Source organism: Impatiens glandulifera, chromosome 2, assembly GCF_907164915.1.
Source record: "Impatiens glandulifera chromosome 2, dImpGla2.1, whole genome shotgun sequence".
Taxonomy (NCBI): Eukaryota; Viridiplantae; Streptophyta; class Magnoliopsida; order Ericales; family Balsaminaceae; genus Impatiens; species Impatiens glandulifera.
The window spans coordinates 5,791,697-5,812,034 of record NC_061863.1 but is presented as its reverse complement, the minus strand read 5'-3'; the positions used below and the strand labels follow the sequence as shown (position 1 = coordinate 5,812,034).

At 25.8% G+C, this 20,338-nt stretch overlaps 2 protein-coding genes across 2 annotated transcripts; one reads left to right on the top strand and one right to left on the bottom strand.

Moving 5' to 3' along the window:
• The first annotated feature begins 9,476 nt into the window (after positions 1 to 9,476).
• Positions 9,477 to 11,797, top strand: LOC124927334. Its single transcript, XM_047467730.1, has 3 exons — positions 9,477 to 9,745; positions 10,636 to 10,875; positions 11,356 to 11,797. The coding sequence occupies exons 1-3, from the start codon at positions 9,728 to 9,730 to the stop codon at positions 11,410 to 11,412; spliced, it is 315 nt and encodes a 104-aa protein (XP_047323686.1). The 5' UTR covers positions 9,477 to 9,727; the 3' UTR covers positions 11,413 to 11,797.
• Positions 11,798 to 11,988: 191 nt separating this feature from the next.
• LOC124927053 lies at positions 11,989 to 13,656 on the bottom strand. The gene is made up of 5 exons (XM_047467394.1): positions 13,338 to 13,656; positions 13,190 to 13,240; positions 12,970 to 13,103; positions 12,496 to 12,587; positions 11,989 to 12,414 (listed from the first exon to the last, which is right to left on the bottom strand). Exons 1-5 carry the CDS (start codon positions 13,596 to 13,598, stop codon positions 12,266 to 12,268), a joined length of 687 nt encoding a protein of 228 aa, XP_047323350.1. The 5' UTR covers positions 13,599 to 13,656; the 3' UTR covers positions 11,989 to 12,265.
• Positions 13,657 to 20,338: the final 6,682 nt, after the last annotated feature.

The window sequence follows — 20,338 nt, the reverse complement described above, 5'->3', positions numbered from 1 at the left end:
CTTTGTGAAGCTACCCAAGATTTTGGATTAAAGAATTAGAGCTAAAAAGTAAATTTTAAAAATTGGATCCTTGTGTTCTTGTGGACCGAGGCTTATTAGCCTAGGACCCAGATATTTGACTAAGGATTCTCAGTCTGGAATGAGATCAAGGAACGACAAAAATAAGCTAAGACTAAGACGTAGGACCGTTGTTCTTGAGTTAGGACCGAGATCTAGGATCGAGAAATCTGACTAAGAATTCTCACATATGACCGATAAAATTCGGACCTAGAATCGAGAGGTCTGACTTGGGACCGAGACTCCCAAAACTCACGACCGAGAAATTCAAACCTTAAACCGAGACTCCTAGGACCTAGGACCGAGAGGCTTGAGTCTGGAACCAAAACTCCCAAGACTTAGGACCGAGAGGTCGAACCCTAGGACCAAGAGCTCTCAAACCCGGGACCGAGAGCTCCCAAGTCTAGGACCGAGGAACTTAGCCCAAAGCTCGCCCAGGACTAAGAGGTTTATACACCTCGACCGAGAAACTTAGCACAAGGCTAGTCTAGGACCGATATGTTTCTACACCTAGATCGGTAAATCCTCAACCAAGGACCGAGTCCTTAACACCCTGACCAAGGGAGTCTGTTACTCAGATCGAGAGCTCCTGAGCCCATACCAGGGTCTTCAGACCCCAACCGATAAAATCAGACCCGAACCATAGGACTCTAGTCCTGAGGCTTGTTTGGTTCCACTTTTCAAAATCCAAAATTATTTTTGGGACCCCAAATCATTTTTTAAAAATCCCAAAAAATTAGAAAATACATTTTAAATATTATGAGATATTTCCACAAAAATATTTCAATAAGAGTGTGTTTAGTGTTTATTTCTAAACCCTAATGCCATTAAAAATTATTGATATTCTTCATGTATTTCTGTTTTAGTTAGCATCTGCAACATGTACTAAAATTGAAATATTGATGTTTCAATACTTTAAATAACGTTAAACCTAGAAGCATGACTAGGACCGAAAAATAAACGGTTAAGACTCAAATGTTATACAAGCGATTTTCAAAAAAATCAAGTTTATAAAGTAAAGATCGTTTTTGAACGGGTATAGAGGATATAGCGCGAAAGCTTTTTCCCGAATATTACCAAAAAAAAACTTCGAACCAAACGAAACTCTAGTGTAAAATATGTTTGTACACATACATCCTTTTTATTGATTTCTTAAAAGCATTTGATGTTGGTTCATTTGGACTTATTTCCTAATTATTTTGTTTCAAATGAAACAAAAAAAATGCTATGTACAATAATGTTATGTTGTTTTAAATTGTCAATGAAATAGTGATTTTGGTTTTTATTTGGGGGTAGTGATGAGTGTGAGAATTCTTAACCCTTTATTAAGGATCAAAATGGTCAGACAAATTTGGATCCCTAGTTTCCAAAATTTTCTAAAACATTTTAAATTATTTATGACTTTTAATATATCAATGTTATACCATATCTCTAAAAAAATTCTAAAACATTTTAAATTATTTATGACTTTTAATATATCAATGTTATACCATATATCTAGATAGTTGTTATAACCTCCAAATGTAGACCCACACAATTAAACAAATGGCAAATAAACATTAAAAAGGTGTAATTTAGCCTACATTCTCCAGAAATTGATTCTTTAATTCCTTAAAATATTAAATTATTACTTGTAACTTATAAGGTGTAATTCATTTAGATAACTCAATATTTAAGTAATTAAGATACCAAAAACTTCAAGCTTGATTTTCACTATCTAATTATAAAAGGGATAAATCTTAATAAAAAAAATGATAGTCATACAGTAGTTAAATAATATACCAATTAAAATTTTTATTATTATATTGGGTTGATAAAGTAACTTAAATGACAATATTGATTTATAAGAGGTATTTTTACTTAAAACACTTAAAGTTAAAGTTAGAATGGAGGTTACGATTACGATTACAGGTATCATGTTAGGTCACATTCCTATCTTTATAAAAACTTTTATTTGTTTAATATCCTATAGAATAAATGTATTTGTAACATTGCACTTTGTAATATTACATCTTTTGAATTTTCGTCAAACTTTTTCATTATATAAATTTGCATTTGAAAGAATATTTAGTTAAATATATAATAAAAAATAATAATTAATTGTCTGAATAAAAAAGTGATTTCAAATAGCCTTAAAAGACTATTTATCATTTTTATAGAGGTTAAATTTCAGATATATAAACTATATTGGTTTAAAAAAACAAAAATATTATATTAGTTACTTTGTAATACATGTTGTGATTCACTTCAAATTTACTTTACACCCTTGTAAAATAAAACTTTATCATAAGATTTTGCATCAGAATTCAGTGATGAATTGTACAGCTATATTTTTCTATATCAAAAATTAATATAATAATTATTGAATTTTTTTATTTTTAAATAAAAGAGAGTTAGTATGACACCACCACCATGAATAATTATTGAACTTTATTAAGACTTATATGAGATTATTTTATAAGACCCGAATTTATTCCTTCTAGAAAAAATTTACGACAACATAAATCATTACACCATTTACATAACTAGGAAAACTCTATTGCGATGCACCGGATAAAAATATAAACAAAATAAATTTTTAAAAATTTTGTAAAAATATGTTTTCAATGTTTACGATTTTTAATAAATCACAAATAATATATTAAAATAAAAAATAGAGCACTCTCATTTCACATTTTGTTCACTTCAGTAAAATAACTCATTTTCTCACATATTTCATCACATATTTTTTTTCCAATGAACCTCTAATCTCGTGACCTTACACTTTTATTTTGGTATATCAAATATCTGATTCATATTTTTTAATATTTAAGATCATGACCTCACACTTTGATCAATCAAATGTTTGATTTATATTTTTTAATCACTTTCAATTGTTATCGGTCTATTCTCCCTCGACAAACCACTTCCCAATTACACTTGATTAAAAAGTTGTACTTGTTTTGTTAGATTACAAGTTCGAAATACACATAACCGTTTTAAGTTTATGGACGGATCAACTCACAATCCGACTCAAGTATCCATTTACTCTTACATATATATTCAAATTAACCACAGCTCTCGACCCGGTAATCCGGACACTTTGAAAATTAAGCATCATTTTATATATTGGTTAGTTAAAAAGTTAGACTTATATTGTTAAGAATGTCATGCGTTCATTAAATTTGGTATTAAATTTAAAATATAAGGTTTTATTAGCCTAGTTGGTTAAAGAACTGATTTGTTTTGTTATGTTGCAAGTTCGAAACATATATATAATATTTTTAATTTTATTTTTAACAGTTTTAAGTTTATGGGCGGATCAACCCACAATATGACCCAAATATTCATTTACTCTCACATATATATCAAAATTAATCATAACTATCGACCCGACAATCCGGAAATTTTGAAAATTAAGCATTATATATATATATATATTAGTTAGTTAAAAAGTTAACTTATATTTTTAAGAATATCCATCTTCATCAAATTTGGTGTTGAATTTAAAATATAAAGTTTTATTAGCCTAGTTGATTAAAGAGTTTTACTTGTTTTGTTATGTTGCAAGATCGAAACATACACATAGCATTTTTAATTTTATTTTCAACCGTTTTAAATTTATGGGCGGATCAACCCACAATCTGACCCAAGTATTCATTTACTCTCACATATATATCCAAATTAAACCACAACTCTCGACCCGACAATCCGGACACTTTGAAAATTAAGCATTATATATATATATATATATTAGTTAGTTAAAAAGTTGAACTTATATTGTTAAAAATGTCCCACGTTCATCAAATTTGGTGTTGAATTTTAAATATAAAGTTTTATTAGCCTAGTTGGTTAAAGAGTTTTACTTGTTTTGTTATGTTGCAAGTTCGAAACATACATATAGCTTTTTTAATTTTAACCGTTTTATGTTTATGGGCGGGTCAACTCACAATCCGACCCAAGTATTCATTTACTCTCACATATATATCCAAATTAACCACAACTCTCGATCCGACAATCCGAACACTTTGAAAATCAAACATCATTTTATATATATATATATATATATATATATATATATATATATATATATATATAAAGAATGTCCCGTGTTTATCAAATTTGGTTTTGAATTTAAAATATAAAGTCTTATTAGCTTAGTTGATTAAAGAGTTAACTTTATTTTATTAGGTTGCAAGTTCGAAATATATCTATAGCATTTTTAATTTTATTTTTAACCGTTTTAATTTTATGGACGGGTCAACCCACAATTCAACCCAAGTATTAATTTACTCTCACATATATATCCAAATTAACCACAACTCTCGACCCGACATTCCAGACACTTTGAAAATTAAGCATCATTATATATAGAGATAAAATTCACGATGAATTAAAAATAAATTGACATTTTATTATTAAAAATTAAACAAATAATATGAAAATAAAAAATAAAATCTTTTACTAATTTTATTTCTCAAATAAAACAATACGTACTACTAGAAACTAAATTTATAACATTAATATATTATATATATATATATATTTAATTTAAATAACTAACTAATACAATCGACCCTAAAAATATATTAATCAATCAATTTTTGTTTATAGACGAGAAAGGATTGAAATAGAGAATTTAGTTGAGATTGGCGCAACCTAATTGACCGAAAAATAAAATAATTTTTCAAGTAATGCCACGTTATATAGTTGTAATTGTCAAATTAGAAAAAGTACAATGGATGTCTATTTCTACTATTTTTTTTTCTTTAAGTATTCTCATACGAGTATGTCATATAATTATTTTCCCTAAATCCCAAATTCTCTACTAACATCATTTTTTCCTTTGACATATTCACTATCACTCCATTGACTTTCTTCAATCAATCCATGGAATAAGAACTCCCCACAAGCTTTAAGAAAAGTTACTCTTTCAAACTTATACAAAATGAAGAAACTAAGTCTTCCAATTATGAACAACTCTTGTTCTATGGTTAAAATCTCAACTCTCTTAATAATTAATTTTAAATTATTCGTTACTAGGTTACGTTTATCATATTGAAACTAGGTTACGTTTATCATATCTAGGGCTTATTTCGACTCACAAACTAACTTCATTTTTAAATTAAATTATATTCCTTCTCACTAGGGAGGCTAGTGAGATAACCGCTCTTTTTGGTATATGTCATGTCCGACCGTCCCATTCAAAACATTCAAGTTTCATCTTATTTCACTAATTCGTTATACTATAAGGCCTTGTTCTCTTTAGATTTTTTAAAAAAATCATCCAAAATCAGTTTTTCAATCAATCACTTCTCAACAATCACATCACTCATTTTATTAACCAAAATACTAAAATACCCTCTATTTTAAATTATTATTTTTTATTTTATTCATATATATCAATACCCTTTAAGTCTTTTTACCAAAAATAATCATCACCTCCTCAAAATCATCACCAATCATTACTTTCTTCCCTCTCTAGGTTTTTTCAAAAACCCCGATCCGAACAACCCCTAAAAGTTAAAATCGTACTAATGAATTTTGAATTATTTTGAAGTTGATGTAAAAAAAAAAAAGTGGAGGAGGGCATGTGTGAAATTGTTAATCGTCTAATTAATCTAGAACATTATTGTCTGAAATTAGAGCAGAACAACTACATCGTCAATTAAGAATGGAGCTGAAGAAATAATCTAAAGACGAATGTGAGAGTTTTGCGCACAATAAAACTTAGAAAAAAAAATTGATATATCACGTATATGAAAATTTTATGTCTATTTTAACTCAAAGTAACGGTGTTATAACATTTCAAATAATTTTACATGTTTAATATGTAAATTCAAACCAAATTAAATGTACAATACGATAATTTCAAACAAAATCATGTATATAAAAATATTTCAAATTTAATTAAGTGTATAAAGAACATTATATCCAATTAAATGTAAAATAAACAATTTCAATCTAAATTAAATGTACAAGGATCAATTTTAAAAACTTTCCTCTCCATCCTAAAATGCAATTATTGTACTCATTCCTTGTTTAATGAAAGTAATATGGTAGATTTGTACTCTAATTTAGATTAATATACTATTGTTTCACCTATATTCCACAATTTTGTCTTTTCTCATCGAACATTAATCAATCTCAATTTTTTTCTCTTACATTTATTTATCTCTATCATCAAATTATATTATTTTATATATCTCTCAATCTAAACAAATTAAAACTTAAAATTTATCTTAATAAAATCTATATTCGCAACAATCCATTTTTTATTTTTTATTTTATTTATCAGTGATCTCTTGTAGGTCTTCTCATCGTTTCTAGTAAATCTAAAAATATTTTATAGATGTGTAAAATTTGTAATTAGTTGCATTAATGGGGGTTGGGTTTTGAGTATTGGTTGAGTTTCGAATACTCAAGGGTCGAAGATGGGATTGAGTAATAATTTCTAAGATCAAATTTAGGGATTGCTAGTTAATTAAGTATCTGATGATCATCACCGGTTGTTCTTCTTATATAGTATATTTAAAATATTATTAAACCACTCAATATTTGATATATTCAATACATTTAAAATAAGGTGGAATACATTATTTTGATAAAATATAATTAACTTATTAAGTTGGATTTAAATTTATCTAAACAAAACATAATATGATGATCTATCACCATTAATAATAAACAAAAATTGAGTCAAAGTTAGTAACTCCCTTTCAAATTCAACTTTGACTAATTACAAATTATTTTATTTCAACTTTGTATTTACAAAATTCTTATATTTATCTTCTTCCAAATTACATAAACTCAAGTTTGAAAACAAATATAAATAGAGAGTTAAAATTGTTTTTCATTGTATTTACAACATTTGTCTAATTATTAAAAACACAATTCTTAACATTGATTAAATTTAAAACAAATGACCAAATTGTAAAAAAAAAAAAAAAAGATTTTCTTCATATGACATAGTTTGGATTCAGCTTATACTATTATGTTGAAATTTGTAAAAATAGTTTTATTGGATAAAAATATTATATATAATATATATATATATATATAATATGATACGTAATTTTTAAAGTGTCTGGATTGTTGGGTCAAGAATTGTAGTTAATTTGTATATATATTTGAAAGTAAATAAATACTTGAGTCAGTTGTGAGTTGATCCGTCCATAAATTTAAAACGTTTATGTATGTTTTATTTTAATATATTATTCGTGATTTATTAAGAATTTTAAACATTATATATATATTATTATAAAAAAAAATCATTTTTTTATATTTTTATCCGTGTGAATTCGCACGAAAAATTTCATACCTAGTTGATTAAATGAAGAAAAAAAGTGATTTTGTTTTTTTTTTATTCAAAAATATTTAGTTGGATAAAAATATAAGTTATTTGAGTGTTTAATTATTCAAATATGTGTTTTTATTTAAAATTTAATAAAAATAAAGGGAAAATATTTAATATTTTAATCGATAAAATGAGTAATTTGATGATTAGAATAATTGCACAATTATTATATGTGACTCGAATTTAGGTAATTTTAATCAAATGTGATTCAAACTTTGAATTGTGTCATATGAGTTTCGAACTATCAAAATTTTAGTTATTTGATTTTCTTTTCTCAAATTGATAAAATGTTCGTCTACGTACATTTTTTAATAAATTGATATTTAAAGACGTTTGAACATATTTTTTTAATTAATTATTAATTTATAGTTTTACGTATTATAAATTGATAAAATTGATTTAAGTGACTAAAAAAATGTATAATCTAACAAAAAAAAATTTGAATTATTTTAAGAGAGATAAATTTCTAATTACAAATTATTTTATTTCCCTTTTAAACTTTGTATTTACAAAATTCTTATATTTATCTTCTTCCAAATTACATAAACTCAAGTTTGAAAACAAATATATATAGAGAGTTAGAATTGTTTTTCATTGTATTTACAACATTTGTCTAATTATTAAAAACACAATTCTTAACATTGATTAAATTTAACACAAATGACCAAATTGTAAAAAAAAAAATAGATTTTCTTCATATGACATAGTTTGGATTCAGCTTATACTATTATGTTGAAATTTGTAAAAATAGTTTTATTGGATAAAAATATTGATATATATAATGAAAATTGTTTTTATACAACTAATAAAATAAATAAATATATATATATAATAATTAATTTTTAAAGTTTCTGGATTGTTGGGTAATTGTGATTAATTTATATATATATATATATATATAAAAGTAAATACTTGAGTCAGTTGTGAGTTTATCCGTCCATAACGTTTATGTATATTTTATTTTAATATATTATTCGAGATTTATTAAAAAATTTAAACATTATATATATATATATATATTATTATAAAAAATCAATTTTTTTATATTTTTATATATGTGAATCACACGAAAAATTCTATATCTAGTTGATTAAATAGAAGAAGAAGAAAAAGTGATTTTGATTTTTTTTTTTATTCAAAAATATTTAGTTGGATAAAAATATAGGTTATTTGATTATTTAATTATTCAAATATGTGTTTTTATTTAAAATTAATAAAAATAAAGGGAAATTATTTAATATTTTAATCGATAAAATGAGTAATTTGATGATTAGAATAATTGCACAATTATTATATGAGACTCCAATTTAGGTAATTTTAATCAAATGTGATTCAAACTTTGAAATGTGTTATATGAGTTTCGAACTATCAAAATTTTAATTATTTGATTTTTTTTCTCAAATTGATAAAATGTTCGTTTACGTACATTTTTAAATAAATTGATATTTAAAGACGTTTGAATATATATTTTTTAATTAATTATTATTTTATAATTTTACGTATTATAAATTGATAAAATTGATTTAAGTGACTAAAAAAAATGTGTAATCTAAAAAAAAAAAATTGAATTATTTTAAGAGAGATAGATTTGTAATTTATTTTTCTAAAAAACTTCGTAACGACATAATTTTGTGTAAGTTCTATCAATTTGGACGAATTTGAACGTATTTATATTTTAAATTGAGTATGTTTTCGAGATATATACGTTTAAAACTATCGAATACAATTTGAATATCTTAAAAATTGTGTAATGTATTTAGAATAACTCTTTTTTTTTAACCCACTAAAGTAGTCCAATGATGACTTAAGAGATTAAAATGTTACGGATTCAATTTTATTTATAAGCGTTTTGAGTTTAAATTTAATGTTAATTCTGACCATAGTTTTAAAATGGATTAAATTTATAAAATTTGAGATGATGAGCTGTTTGTTTACCTATGTAAGTAAATAAGTTAATAACTTTTTTCACATGTTGACCACTTTATGTTTATTACCGTTGGTCTTTTCAACTTTCATTCTTTTGATTTTCTTTATTTACAAAAAAAGTAGCGGCTGGGAATTAACGAATATGAGATGAGTCAGATGACAAGTCATTAAGCTTTTGGAGACGATAATGGCGAATTGGCCATTGAGAGAGAAAATGAATAGCTGTTCATAACTGTGCTGTCATCACCCTGTTAGCTAAAACCCAATTTCCAAAACAATCCAAAGCGCACGCGCAAACACGCTTTCTCATCTTTCATTATATAAATCTCTCCAACCCTTCTTCCCGTTTCCACTTTCATCTCTCTTTCTTGTTTCTATCACGCAAAAGAGCAAGAACAATCGTCCACCATGGAAAATAACAATCAGGTAATCAATCTTTCACTTTCTTCTTCTATTCATCCATTCATCGTTTTCTGTTCTGATTAGAACGGAGTCGAAATCAACCCATTGAAGATTCTGAAATTTGAATTCTGTTTGTATTGCTATAGGTTAGAAGCAAGTTACAGTTAAAAAACCCTTATTTGCTATCACATTTTTGTGTATGCTGACTGTTTTTGGGTTAATTATATATCAGTATCAATCATTCATAAGGCAATGAACTAATATATTGAAGTTTTGCAAGTTTTTCATCCTCATTTAGAAACAAGAGCAATAAGGTAATGATTAATGAATTACTCATATAGTGGCATTTGATGTGATATTCCTTTTATCTTCCATTAATTGATGTCATGACTTGTAATGAACTAATCTGATTTTCTCCCTGGATTGATTGTGGAATGTGGATCAATGAAATGTCTAGAACTATATGTATTAGTTTTGAGTGAACTAAGAAGATTTTACCTCTAGATAATGACAAAACCAAAGAAGAACATAACAAGGTCTTACCTAAATCAAAAAAAGTCTTATGTTTGATTCTCACTAGAACCCTCATGACTGTGGAGGGTCGTGCTAGCCATCCCGGGAATAAACACGGGTCACAAATAAGATTTTAACTCTAAAGAAAAGCCTTTAAACTTGTGTATTGCCCTTATCCAATTGCCTTGTTGTTATCTAAGAACAAAGAAGATTTAAACTCTAGATAATGATGTGTATAGACTATAGATCAAATTTGGGTGACACTTATTGTATATGTTTATGTATTTGGATCTATTTTCATGTACAAAAACACAAAATCTCGACTAAATTTAGTTTCCAAAGCTTGAAAACATGACTTGGCATTGCTAAATCAGTATGCTTGACATCTCTTGAATGTGCAGAAGAATATGCCATGGATGTCAATTCCACAATTTGGGGATTGGGAACAAAATGGAGTAGTACCAGATTACTCTATGGATTTCTCAAAAGTAAGGGAAATGAGGAAATTGAATAAGAGGGATCCTTCAAGAGCCAGCTTGGGGAATGAAGAAGAATTTTTTTCTTCCAACACACAGACTAAGAATGCAACCCAAATCGATCCTCCTCCTTATTATCATCATCATCAGACTCGCTCACCGACCGTAAGATTCTTTCGCTCTTCTTTTTCATATGCATATGTTCCAATCATATAACTAATTACAATCATGTCACCCACTATATTTACAGTCATAACATAATCATCTGTTGTGCATGCAAATAATTAATCTATTTCATCCAGTTTCCCTTATAACCAGTCTATAAAGGCCTTGTTTTTGGTATGTTTAGGTGTTATATGGTAAATAAATGACACAAGATTGAACCAGCCCATGTTCAATCAACAATGCTTACATTATTGGGGAGTTGCCTATTACAATAATGTCTCAAAAGACAAAACTACCCGGCTCTGATTGGGAACTTATGAGAATGAGAATTCGAAATGAATTGGTTACAAATACATTTTTTGTTCATATGGGTTGACTTGATCTATGTTTTGTGGGTTTGCTTGGATTATGTCTGTTTATTGGTGATTAACCAAGTTATTGACTTTTGAGCATTATCTTTATGTTCTGATTTACCCGCAGACGATGAGGGGCATCTTTAGCTGTTTCAACTGTTTCTTCAGTAAGAGATCGCGATAATCAACGAACATTTGCTGCAGTTGTAATTTCTACCATTGTCAAACTCTCTTAATTACCATTTGTAAGTTGTTGATAGTTGTATTTATTAGAGCTGGATTTGATTTTGCGAGCATTGAAGCAGCTAGAACATCCATCCTCAGTGAGTGCAATTTTTTTTTTGTTATAAATGTTGTCTTTTTTTATTCACAGAAGGATATTTGGTTATAAAATTTTATTCAGTCATTTCCATAAGAATTGTAAACTTTAAATCCATTGCATTACATTTGACAAGATGAATACTTTTTTTCAACAAAGCCACTATTTTCTTGTAGACTATGTTTGGGGTGAACTTGGAATTGAGTGTTCAACTCTTGCTTTTGATAACTTAAAATAAGGAATTATAATTTCAGTGAAATTTATATAATATTTTAAAGTTCAATTCTTTTAATATTATCACAATTCAAATTATCATATTTAAACATATCCTCAAGGATATTGAGCTATATATTATGTTCTTGATTGTCTTATGGCCTTTAGAGTTTCCAAAAGATAGTAGCCAATAGTTGTATTCTGACTTTGAAAAAATCAACTTTGAACTAGAAAAAAAAGAAATTTATATTAGAGGAGACATTGAATTGCAATTCTTTTTAATTACAAATAACTAATGGGTCAAGCTGTTTATCAAGGTTCTATACAAAAAAACAACTATTTCATTTGCTTTCCATAGCGAAAAACCTAAATAAATGATTGAACCCTACTTGTCCTTTGTCTCCGCAACGATTCATTCATTCAACCCCGAAGAATAAATACCTGTAAATTAACATACCCATTAAAATAACATACAAATTGTGGGAAGGAGGATATAAATCTTACCTTAGGGTTTTGATGCAGATTTCCCAAATTTAAAGAAGGCAACCTTAGAAAATCTGGCCATTGCAGAGATGGCTTGAAAGATAGATCGACCTTTCAAAATCGCTTCTTTGACTCTCTTTGCAGTTGTGATGTTCATATCCTTCTTTGAATCTAGTGAAGTAAAAAATAAAAATCATAAAGTTTTGAACAGCATTCGAGCTTAACGAAACACAAATGTGCCAAAAAGGTAACCTGGCAGCCTCGTGTTTGTTAGCATTTGCAACTTTTCCTCAGCCAAATGAATCACTCTTGTGGAACTCTTAACACCTTGAGTAATCTCCTGCCTGTTCAATTGACTCAAATTACTCAGTTAAGACGACATATAGTATGTTCATAAGCAAAACGAGTTTGTAGCAAGTTGATGAACTTATGCAAATCAAGTATCAACAATTTAAGAGCTTGTTTGATGTGGGTTATGTGGGATTGATTATCCAATGAATCATTAATCACATCATACTTGCTATCGAATATTTATTTTTGAATTCGATAATTTTCACAAAGAATTTTGCTATATTTGACTTTCTTTATTATTATGAGAATAAATCCTAAACCAAAATACCCTCAATTTATAACTTGATTTTCCAATAAATAACCTGATTTTTCATAACCAAGATCAAATGGATAATGTTTTAAAACAAAACTATTACAGGAAATGATAATTATTACCCAAGATCACTGAGCTCCATGGTTAAGTCACTGATCTCCATACTAGACAACCGGATAGCTTCCATTGTTTCAGGAAGTTCATCCCTTGTCATATCTAACAGCTTCTCCATTGATTCAGCTGATCTCTTGAAAGCCTAACATGAGTCATAAAGTAAATAACTCTTGAATCAAACCAAGTGATAGGAGTTCAAACAATCACAACAATGTACAGATAACAAACCAAAAGATTTGGAATAGCAGAACAAAAGAGCCAAGTTGCAGAAATGGCCACCTGCAAAGAGAAAATGGAATTCGCATTAATTAAGTTATCTACAACGAACCCTAATAATGTTGAATCGAGATACGAAATTGGATGGAAGAGAAAGTACCGCACAAGCAATTGCGTTGAGTATTACGATGTGATGTTGCGTTGGGTTCCATTGAGGTAATTGAAGAACAGGAGAAGGGGAAGATTCAATTGTAGAAGTGAAGTGGGAGGTATTAGCAGATTGTAGGGATACAGAAGCTAGGGTTCGCCGTCCGGGAAGCCGGATAATCGGAGATGGATTAGGGTTGCATATTCCGGTGAACCTATCTTCGTAAGTTGGATTCGTGGGAGTAAAAACCTTCAGTCTCAGGCCGCAAGCCATCGGACGGCAATTCTCTCTCTCCTCGAAGACTCCGATAAAAAGTGATTTTTTTTTTTTTTTTAATAGAATTTTTCCTCCAAAACAATTTAACGAAACTTAATTATTTAATATTAGTTTATCAAAATTGAGCTTGACTTCTACCTAATTCGAGTCTGACTCATATAATATTTGAGTCGAATTCAATATCATATAATACTTCTTTCATATAACAGTTGTTTGATGATTTATAGACAATTTTTTTTAATCAATACTAAAAAATATATATTTTTTAATATTAAAATCTAAAATCAATCTTTCCTTATTCAAAATTCATAGGTCAAACTCACATTATTATATCATATTCCTTTAGAAAAAATAAAATTAAAAATCATAATTTTAACCCACCAAGATAGATAACAAGATAGTTAAGTGGTAAAAGTTAACTTAAGATACTAAAATATTATGGATTCGATTTCATCGCTTTGAGTTGAAGCGAGGTCGTAGTATTTCATTTTTATAATTTCTCACATTTATTTACAAGTATCTTTCTTTTTTAAATTATAATTTATTTTCATGTAAAATTAAATTTAAAACATTCTTAATAAGAATGAAATTAGAGGCGTTCCACCTAACAAGATCGGGTAAATGATGAACAAAAAAAATTTGGTTTGAAACGGTTGGGTACCGAATTGAAAAAATAAAGATCATTTTTGTATAAGATAAAAAAAATTATTTTCTATTTTATAACTTACAAAAATATTTTTCAATATCATCATGTTATTTTTTTTTATAAATAATTTTTTTACTACAATTGATGTCAGATATAAGGTTAATTTATAAAACAAACTGGCCCAAATTTTAAAACAAACTCGTTATCCTTACTTTTAATAAATCTGGGTTGGGTTGAATATTATAAAGATAATTTTGAATTACTTACCTGCATAGTTTTTCGGAACATATTGGGTTTAATTCGAATAATTATAACTAATAACTTGACCAACTTTAATCTCTTAATTAAAATTATTATTAGTTGATCTATACTATTAATACTTCAAACTATATTTTTTATAAATTTATTATTCAAATTTGATTCACATAACACAACAATTCAATTCTTAATAGTTTTGTAGAAACCAAATATTTCTGAATTTGAATAAAAAAAATTTAAATAAAATTATAAGAGTTAAAATTTCCTAAAAGAATATATAATTTTTAAATTAGATAAATGACAAATTTAAGATTCATTCTTTTAATTGAATAACTGATCATCATGTCATTTTATTTTTTATTTTTTAATATAATTTTTTTAAATGTCATCAAATTTTACATAACCCTAATTTTTGTTCATTACTCTTGGTTTCTTAATTTCCCAACACCTACACATTATTGCTTCTTCAATGTGATCTACATTCTCTCCCATGTGAACACTTATACTTTGGGAATGTTTGATTAATAAATTACTTTTTATTATATCATATAAAATTATTTCTCAAATATATATTTTTTTCTTTCATTTTAGTATGAAATTATTAAAAAAAAGTTAGATGAATGGTCAAACAATGAAAGCCATGACTACCAACTTGAGCCATGAAACCCATGAGTGTGAGTTTAAATATTTAAAAATTGAAAATATAAATTATGATGGTATAAAATGGTAAATATTTTATTAAATATGTAATATAATTTTATAATTTAATGCTTAACCCATTAATTATTGTGAAGTTAATATGAAATTAAAAACATAATCATGCAATTGTGTAGAGAGAAGATAATGCTTAAAACATAATCATAGATATTAGAGAAAGAAGATTATGACAATATTATGATTTTATAAATTTTTGATAAAAATATGTTAAGTAATATGTTTTAAATATAAATTATATACGTATAAATTAATAAATTTTGATAAAAATATGTTAAGTAATATGTTATAAAAATATAAATTATAGTTGTATAAAATGATACAAATGTACATCTATTCATGATCTTAAATTCTTAATAAATGATTTATTAGTAATATATATAATTTTTTAATGTAATATATTATATATATATATATATATATATATATATATATATATATATATATAATAATGCTTAAACTCAAATAGCATTACGGTTAATCTACGTCGTCATCATATTCATCAATTTTTTTAATTCTCGTCTCTCCTATTATTTATTTCTTAATTAAATTTTGTTTTTCATTATAATATATATTATATATATAAATATTAATATTAATTAGATATAAACAATTTTTTAATTTTTAATTTTTTATAAATACATCTATCTTCATAATTTTTATATTTATATATATATATATATATATATATATATATATATATATATATATATATATATATATAAACATTTTTATTTTGTTATAAATGTACCTACCTTCATAATTTTATATTTATTTATTACCTTATATATATTATATTATTTTTCATCATTAATTTTATATAAATACATTTTATCTTTTATCATTCATTTTTTATCTCATATATATATATAATATTTTCTTTAGGAATATAAATGGTTTTTATGTTAATATAAAAATTAAGTAATTAGTAATAAATATTAAATACAATATATATATATATATATAAAATAATAATAAAATTATTTCAACAAATTACAAGTGGTCTAGCAGTTTAAGTGTTCACATTTCATATTAAAAACTAGAGTTTGAATCCCAAAATATGCAAATTTATATTTTCAAGGTGGCACAACTTTTAAACAAATGATAAACATCTGAAAATGTGAGATCAGAATTAATGGTTGGTTTGACGAGCATTTGAAAGTCTGAGGTTTTGAGATGGAGGTCGAGTGGTAGATAATTTGTCAAGTGTGAGGCCGGAATTAGTGGTTAGTATGACGAGCATTTGAAAGTTTGAGGTCACGAGATGGAAGTCGGGTGGTGAGTAGTTTGTCAAGTGTGAGGTCAGAATTAATGGTTGGTTTGACGGGAATTTGAAAGTGTGAGGTCACAAGAATGTCGGATGATGGTTAGTGGTTGGTTTGACGTTGGATAATAGGTCTGTGATTGATTGTTGATTTGTTGAAGTGAGAGTAAAAGAGATGTTGACTAAGATTGGTGAGTGGATTGTCTTAGTGGGTGGTTTGCCGAGAGGATAAAGAGGCATATGAAAAAGTGTGAGTCACAAGATAATGGTCAATTAGAGGGTTAGTGGTTGAGTTTGACGAGATATAATGCCATCGATTGCAGTCGACTAAGAATTGTGGGTGGTTTGTCGAAGAGATAAAAAATGCATATAAAAAAGTGTGAGTCACAAAATGAGGGTCAATTGAGGGATTAAGTAGATACCGAAGAGATAAAATATATGTTAATATTAAGTTTAAGATCAAACTTAATTTTATCTAAAATATTTATAAATAGATAATATTTTATATATATTCTTATTTGTGCAAATAAATTGATGCTAGTATTGAATTAATTTAACTAACTTATTTATTTTAAAGTTATAAAATACAAACATATATAATAAATATATTATTAAAATAATAATTTGTATTTTTTAGGGTTGAGCTCCATCTTAATAAAAGTATAATAGACTAAAATTAATTATATTTATTTTAAAAATAAATGTATTAAAATGATATAATATTATTAAAATATTTCTTTATCTTACTTTTATTTTAAATATTAATTTTTTTAATTGATACACAAATTTATCATCTTTTCACAAATGTAAAATCTTCCATGTTACAAATTTTATATTTATATAAGATATCTATAATTATAAAATTTATAAATGCATAATAAAATTTTCATTTAGTACTACTCATCACATACTAATTGTAAAATAATAATATATTTATTATGTGTTAATATTATTATTCTTGATGTAGATGTAAGCTAATAAATTTAAAGAAACTTTCCGTATATTTTGTTTTCATTGCAAAATATATTTTATTAAAATGAACGACAATAGTATCTAATTAATCGATTTAATAGACATTAGATGAATGAAAAAAGAGTCATTATGGTTAGTCGTTGTGCAAGTGTTGCGAAGAGGTGGACGACACCTCGTTTGTTATTGCTTTGTAAAGGAGTGACTGCGATTTAAAATTTATTTTGGAACATGACTCACATTGAGTGAGTGATGTATGAGTTAATTAGTGGTTATTGAAATGTTTGGAATGAAATCGTGAGCTCGGTTGAATTGAGTCGATAAATCCATATCTCGAATACTTTTTGGTGTATTATTTGTCTCGAAAGGAATTGTAGGACGTTTAGTGATCGCGGTTGCGGTTGATCAATCTGTTTACTCCACAACGCTATTACTATGACAATAGGGGATCTTTTCTAGAAAATCGATGGATGCGATTGGTGAACTCATTGATCTCCTTGAGGATCTCTAAACTCGTTAATGTTAGATTTTATATTATGTTTGTTCACACTTTTAGTTTATGTTTTCATTATTGTTTTAAAATTATTAATCTCGTTGTATTTTGAGTGTATTTGATGACAAAACGAACTCTCATATTTTTGTATTATTTTTTTCGTTATGTTTAAATAACTATTATATATATATCATACAACGTTTATAAGAAAATAATAATTAAATTTGTGTATACCTTCGTTTTAATGTAATAATAAAGAGAAAAAAAAGTGTAAAAATTGATAAATAAGAACATATAAATAAGTTTGTGGTGAATCTTAAGCACATATTTAAAGTGTAAAGTTTGTTTTAGATTTATTAAATATTTTATTTACTAAATAAATAAACAACTTTTGATTTTGTATAATTATATTTTATTTTCTAATAAATATAATATAATATTTTAAATTTTATAATTCAAGATATGCAAAAATATGTGGTATAAAATCTACCTGATGGTGGATGACTAAACCTAAGTCGATATGTTCTACTATTCAATCGAAATATGAAACAAGTTTAGACACAACATCATATTGCTTTTAAAACGCTCTATACAACCATCTTTTATAGTCATATAAAAATGATTTTTTAAAAATAAATGGAACCACTCACTAACTTTTATTTTTCATGCCATAGTAGATATGTTTGTAGTATTGATTTCATACAACTATTATTCTAGTAGATATACAAAAAGATGTTTTTTTTAAAATAGGTTCTGTTTTAAAATTTAAAAAACAATTGTGAGACTTTTATCTCACAAATCCCCACAAATAATGCAAGTGTTTGTTCAAAATGGTGCAAGTTTTATGATTGAGTTTTTCTTATAAAGGAATATTTTATGTTTTGTTTGTGAAAAACACGTGCGGAAAACTAGTTAACTTATACGTGAAAGTTTGTATTTAAACATTATTCAGTTGACAATATTAACCAATATTCTATTTTTAGCTTATTATTGTATAATATTTTATACTATAATTTATTTCAATTTATTTTATATTATTTTCATTCAATATTATGACCTACTAACTACTATCAAGACAAAATGAACAAGTAATTTATTTTACAAATTTTAGTTTAAAATTTTCTAAACCAACTTATTTCATTTAATATATTATTACTAAACCTTTTTTTATTTTAATTATTGATCATAATTCGAAACGCATTATGTTAACTTCAATTAAAATAGTTTATTCCAATAGACAATTTTAAGTTCAATTCATACTAAACAAAAAATGTCCTAAGTTGAAATGAGATTTAAACTATGAAATTGTTAATTTTCTAAATAAAAATATTAATTAGAACATTTTATAAAGTAAAATAGTTATTATTCTTATGTTATGTTTATTTTAATATATAAGAATTATGATTTAATTCATATAGTTAGAAAATTTATAATTATCTCATTTCTTTAAAAATTTCATACAATAAAAATATTTATATTATATATATATATATATTTAAATACAAATAATAGTCATTTAAACATAACAACGAAAACAATACAAAATACAAGTTTTCTTCTTGTCATCAAATATATTCAAGAAAATTAACCATTTAAGAACAACAATGAAAACATAAATAAAAATACTTATCAACAAAAAAACATAACATAAAATTTAGCGTTATCAAACTCGAAAACCTTAAAAAGATTAATGAATGCACCGACCGACTCCATCGATTTTCCAGAAAAAGTCTCATATATCATAATAATAATAATAATAATAATATTATTGTGAAGTAAACGTATCGGTCGACCGCGATAACAGAAAGTTTTACTGTTCCTTCCTTTTGAGCAAAATAATTCACCAACAAATAATTGAGATAAAGAATTATTGACTCAGTCCAGCCGAGCTCATTATTTCTATCAAAATATCCCTACAATCTACGCTTACTCATTCATCACCTATTTAATACCAATTATATTCAACAAGTGAGATCTCATTTCTATAATTTTTTTTCTAAACACATTTTTTAATGACTTACCATAATACACACTATTCTTCTACATTTAATATTGGTCTATATTTCTTTATTAATGACTCCATCCAAAAAAGTGAAATTTTTATTTGATCTTTATATATATTTTATAAAAAATTTCCTGAATCCTTATCTTTGTAAAAGGTAAAATATTATTTACTAACATTAATATATTCAAATGATAAAATACTTTAAAATCAAATCAATTTTTATTTTTCAATTTATTTTGTATTCATGACCCAATTTCAACTTAAGTAGACCTAATAAATGAATTTCAACTTAAAGTCATTTTAAATATTCAAATTAATAAATATTTTAATTTATGAAAGTAGTTCAAATATTAAAATTTTTACTTTTTGACTTTATTTATTTCTACAC

What these genes read in the sequence shown, in the direction of transcription:
- LOC124927053 (XM_047467394.1), bottom strand. Translation starts at nt 13,598, where the DNA reads ATGGCTTGCGGCCTGAGACTGAAGGTTTTTACTCCCACGAATCCAACT. An exon ending in TCAACGCAATTGCTTGTGCG is followed by an intron (nt 13,241 to 13,337) that starts GTACTTTCTCTT and finishes TTCTCTTTGCAG; the next exon opens with GTGGCCATTTCTGCAACTTG. An exon ending in AACAAACACGAGGCTGCCAG is followed by an intron (nt 12,415 to 12,495) that starts GTTACCTTTTTG and finishes TTACTTCACTAG; the next exon opens with ATTCAAAGAAGGATATGAAC.
- LOC124927334 (XM_047467730.1), top strand. An exon ending in ATCAGACTCGCTCACCGACC is followed by an intron (nt 10,876 to 11,355) that starts GTAAGATTCTTT and finishes ATTTACCCGCAG; the next exon opens with ACGATGAGGGGCATCTTTAG.